Genomic DNA, 4,156 nt, shown 5'->3' with positions numbered 1-4,156 from the left:
TGGGCACGACTCCGCGGAGAAGAGCCCCCGTGCACCTGCCGGGGGTCCTCTGAGGTCGGGCCCCTCTGTGCGTGGGGGTGGGCTGAGGAGCATCTTACGGGGGCCTTCTACCTACCGGACCCAGGACAAGGGGCAGATCAACCCCTCCCACACACTTCCCTCGGTCTCCTACCTCTTTACTCTCTCTCAAATGGGCACCCGCTTCCCCGGAGAAACCAGCTTGACTCTTGCTTACCGCCCACCCCACTGTGAACATCAGGGTGGTTCTCCCTTCCCCCTGCAGCCCCAGAACCTGGCTCAGTGCCCGGGGGAGAGGGGGCGGTACAGTGCTCTGTAACTGAAAGGGGCTTGCCTGGAGATGGGGCAGAGAGGAACTCCAAGGAGGTTGTAGCAGGCCGGAGCGGTGTGTTTGCTCCAGGACTCCAGTGAGAAGTGCTGGAATGGGGCTGGGCTGGGGAACTGTGGTTGCCTGGTGCAGCAGCAGGCCAGGCTTGCAACTAGTTATTCGGCTTGCTCTGCCCAGGAGCCTGGGTGCTCTCCCTGGGTGTATGTAGGGGCTCTGGAAGATGTCTTATAGCAGAAGGAGCAGAGATGCACACAGACATGTAGAAATGTATGCACAGAGTACAGTCATGCACGTGCACCCAGAACACGAGCACACGTGACCTCAGTGTGCACACACCCCACTAATCACACACACACTAATCATACACCACTAATCACACACATACAATTCACCCACATGCTTGACAGCCATGTTCATGTGCTGACGTGTTCCCTACGGGTCAACTACGGTTGTTTATTTCAATTAGCTCTCCAGGAGCTGAGGATGTGGCCCTCACCAGAATGTCCAAGGCATATTGGCGGGCGTGGGTGGGGTCTCTAGTCCCACTGGAGGGACAGATGCATGAATGGGGGTTCAAGAATACGAGTGCTAGGCCAGGCGCGGTGGCTCAGGCCTGTAATCCCAGCACTTTGGGAGGTCAAGGCAGGCAGATCACGAGGTCAGGAGATCGACACCATCCTGTGAATGGTGAAACCCAGTCTCTACTAAAAACACAAAAAATTAGGGGGGCGTGGTGACGGGCGCCTGTAGTCCCAGGTACTCCGGAGGCTGAGGCCGGAGAATGGCGTGAATCCAGGAGGCGGAGCTTGCAGTGAGCCGAGATTGCGCCACTGCACTCTAGCCTGGGCGACAGAGCGAGACACCTTCTTAACAACAACAACAAAAAAGAATATGAGTGCTGAAAGCTTAGGGCAGCAGTGTGCGCCCAGGACGCACACAGACAGGTGTGCCCATAACCAGTACACACAAGCTCGACACAACTGGACAGGGTATAGCTCTGCTTGGAAGTGATCAGGCCCACCCGGGGCGAGGGCGGGCAGCTGGGCTGGTTCAGAGGGAGGGGACCATGGGTCCTACTGGCACAGACAGGTCTCCTCGGGAATGCATGAGAGCACTCGGGAAGGAGCGATGCCTCAGGCTGTTTTTGGCTCCCGGGGTCTGTTAAGGTCCCAGTGCAGGCTCGGCCTAGCTCCTCCCGCCTCGCCACGAGGAGGCGCTCCCGCGCACGCGCCTGCCACGTCCCCGCCCCTTAGCCGCGGCCGGAAGTCGTCGAACCAGCACGTCCGGGCTTCCGCCCGGGGAGTAAAAAAAGTGGGCGGGGCGGGTGCGGACTCAGGGCTCTGCTTCCGGGGCGCGGGTGACGCGACGACCGCGACACTTTCCTACAGAGCGCCTCGGACGTCGAAGCCTACAGTCTCTGCTGCTTCCCCTCTTCCGCTGCCTCATTGCGTTGCTTCCTAGCCTTGGTCGTCGCCGCCGCCATGAACAAGAAAAAGAAGCCGTTCCTGGGGATGCCCGCTCCGCTCGGCTACGTGCCGGGGCTGGGCCGGGGGTGAGGCCTGGAGCGGCGCGCCAGGGGCGGGGACCCGGCTAGCGGAGCGCAGTGCGCGTGTTTGGGGGCGGGGGTCTATGGCGGCGCTGTCTGAAAGACGCTTGGTGGATCGGCTTAATCCCTGCAGAAAGCAACAGGCTTTGGGGTCAGGACATAGCAGTGTGTGCACCCTGCCTGCCGCCTGGCTGTGATGTGTTGGCTCCTAGCCCAGTGTTGTGGTCTGTAAGATGGGTAATGATGTGTGCAGTCTGCAGTGAGGTGTAGGGGAATCTGATGTGTAGTGGAAACGCGCGACCACCTTCCCCAGGTCAGGCTGACACACCCCCCGCCCCGCCCCGCCCCGCCTTAAGCCTGCCTGGGTCCTCCTTGCCTGGCGCACAGATGACCACCAAACGTTGCTGGATAAGTGGGCAGTCGTTATTACTCCATTTGGCTATTCATTTGATGAGGAAAACTACTGGGTTTTTCTTGGTGGTGGTATTGTATTAGAATCTGTGGGGCACACACAAGGCTCCGATATTGACAGCATCTTCAGAGGACCGGAAACTCACCAAGGAGGGTTTGGTATTAGCATAAATAAGCACGTAAAGAGGACCAGATTTAGAACCCAATGCTTAATGGAGAGTAGCATCGGAGTCAAGTTTAGTAGGAGAGCTGGACTTAGGGCTGCAGAAACGTGGTAGCGATGAAAGAGAAACTGACATTCTGTGTGCGGGAGTTCAAAAAAAGTGAGGCAAGGAGGAAGCCCAGAGAACAGGAGGGAGTCCAGTGTGAGTGGAATGTGCCACCAATAGAAAAGAGCTCAGGAGGTTGGAGAGGCTTTGAACGTCAGGCTGCAGCTCCTGGATACATTAGAAAGACCATGACCCTTCAGAATTACTATTTTTTGAGACAGAGTCTTGCTCTGTATGGAGTGCGATGGCGTGATCTCAGTTCACTGCAACCTCCGCCTCCCGGGTTCAAGCAGTTCCCTGCCTCAGCCTCCTGAGTAGCTGGGATTATAGGCGGCCACCACCACGCCCGGCTAATTTTTATATTTTCTGTAGAGACAGGGTTTCATCATGTTGGCCAGGGGGGTCTTGAACTCTTGATCTCGTGATCCACCCGCCTCAGTCTCCCAAAGTGTTGGAATTACAGGCAGGAGCCACTGCGCCCGGCCCAGAATTTTTTAGTCAGAGCTGTGTTTTGGGAAGAATCATCTGGCAGAGCGTGGGTTGAAGTAGAGGAAGGCTAAAGGCAGGGAGAGCTAACTTGGTTTCCAGCTGTGATGAGAGTCATAGTCTGGGAAGGAGGGATTTTGAAGGTGCATTCATTAGTACTTAGGAACAGACAGGATGGGGAAAGTGGGAGAGGGAGGCAGAGATTATGTCATGGTCCCATGGCATCTGGGACAGCAGTGCTGTTATCAGCTGAAACACCCCAGAGCAGCTGTAAGGTGGGCACAGAAGAGGAGCTCAGTTTGGGCCAACTTGGGTTTAAGGGCCTAGTGGGATGTGGAGGGGGAGATGATGGAAACCTTAGAGTGGAGAGAGATTGCCTTGGTAACATCGTCAGGCTGAAACCTTCAGGTAAGCAGAGAAGATCGGTAGCGTTTGAGACTGCAGTTCATTGTCACTAGGATCTTTGGAGGTTTCCCAGAGGTGTTAGAAAAAGAGGTGTTAGTAGGTGATGACCAGGGGTGGAGAAGAGCACAGGAACAGAGTCGTTCAGATACCGGGTGTCTTGGGGGTCTCCTGCAGCGCCACTGGCTTCACCACGCGGTCGGACATCGGGCCCGCCCGTGATGCAAATGATCCTGTGGATGATCGCCATGCACCCCCAGGCAAGAGAACCGTTGGGGACCAGATGAAGAAAAACCAGGCTGCTGATGATGACGATGAGGATCTAAATGACACCAATTATGATGAGGTGAGATGTGTCCAGCTTTCGTGGCTCCTCCAGCCAGTCTCTGGGAGCAGCTGACCTCACCAGTGTGTGTTGGTGTCTGTAATGAATGGCTTGGAGTGGCTCATGCATTTAAAATTTCAGCTATTCATGGGACATCTTTACAAAGAATGAGAGGGAGGAGGAAAAATATGGAGAAATGTGCACCTTTTGTCCCTCAGAAGAGATGTTCTTGCAGATGTTGGGACCACTGCCTTGGCATTTTGTGTTGGCCAGTCTTTTTTTTTTTTTGAGACGGAGTTTCGCTCTTGTCGCCCAGGCTGGAGTGCAGTGGTGCGATCTCAGCTCACTGTGACCTCCACCTCCCGGGTTCC

General features: G+C 55.9%; 1 protein-coding gene across 2 annotated transcripts in view; it reads left to right on the top strand.

The window, feature by feature from the left end:
• The first annotated feature begins 1,652 nt into the window (after positions 1 to 1,652).
• Positions 1,653 to 4,156, top strand: part of PRPF6 (pre-mRNA processing factor 6) — a 74,178-nt gene continuing 71,674 nt past the window's right edge. For both annotated transcript variants that reach the window (XM_011934430.1, XM_011934429.1), the window contains exons 1-2: positions 1,653 to 1,898; positions 3,638 to 3,806. In XM_011934430.1, coding sequence (XP_011789820.1) covers positions 1,828 to 1,898; positions 3,638 to 3,806 — 240 coding nt within the window. In that variant the 5' untranslated portion in view covers positions 1,653 to 1,827. The remainder of the gene's footprint in view (positions 1,899 to 3,637; positions 3,807 to 4,156) is intronic.

This window comes from Colobus angolensis, unplaced genomic scaffold, assembly GCF_000951035.1.
Source record: "Colobus angolensis palliatus isolate OR3802 unplaced genomic scaffold, Cang.pa_1.0 Scaffold136, whole genome shotgun sequence".
Taxonomy (NCBI): domain Eukaryota; kingdom Metazoa; phylum Chordata; class Mammalia; order Primates; family Cercopithecidae; genus Colobus; species Colobus angolensis.
This window is presented reverse-complemented; position numbering and strand designations above follow the sequence as displayed.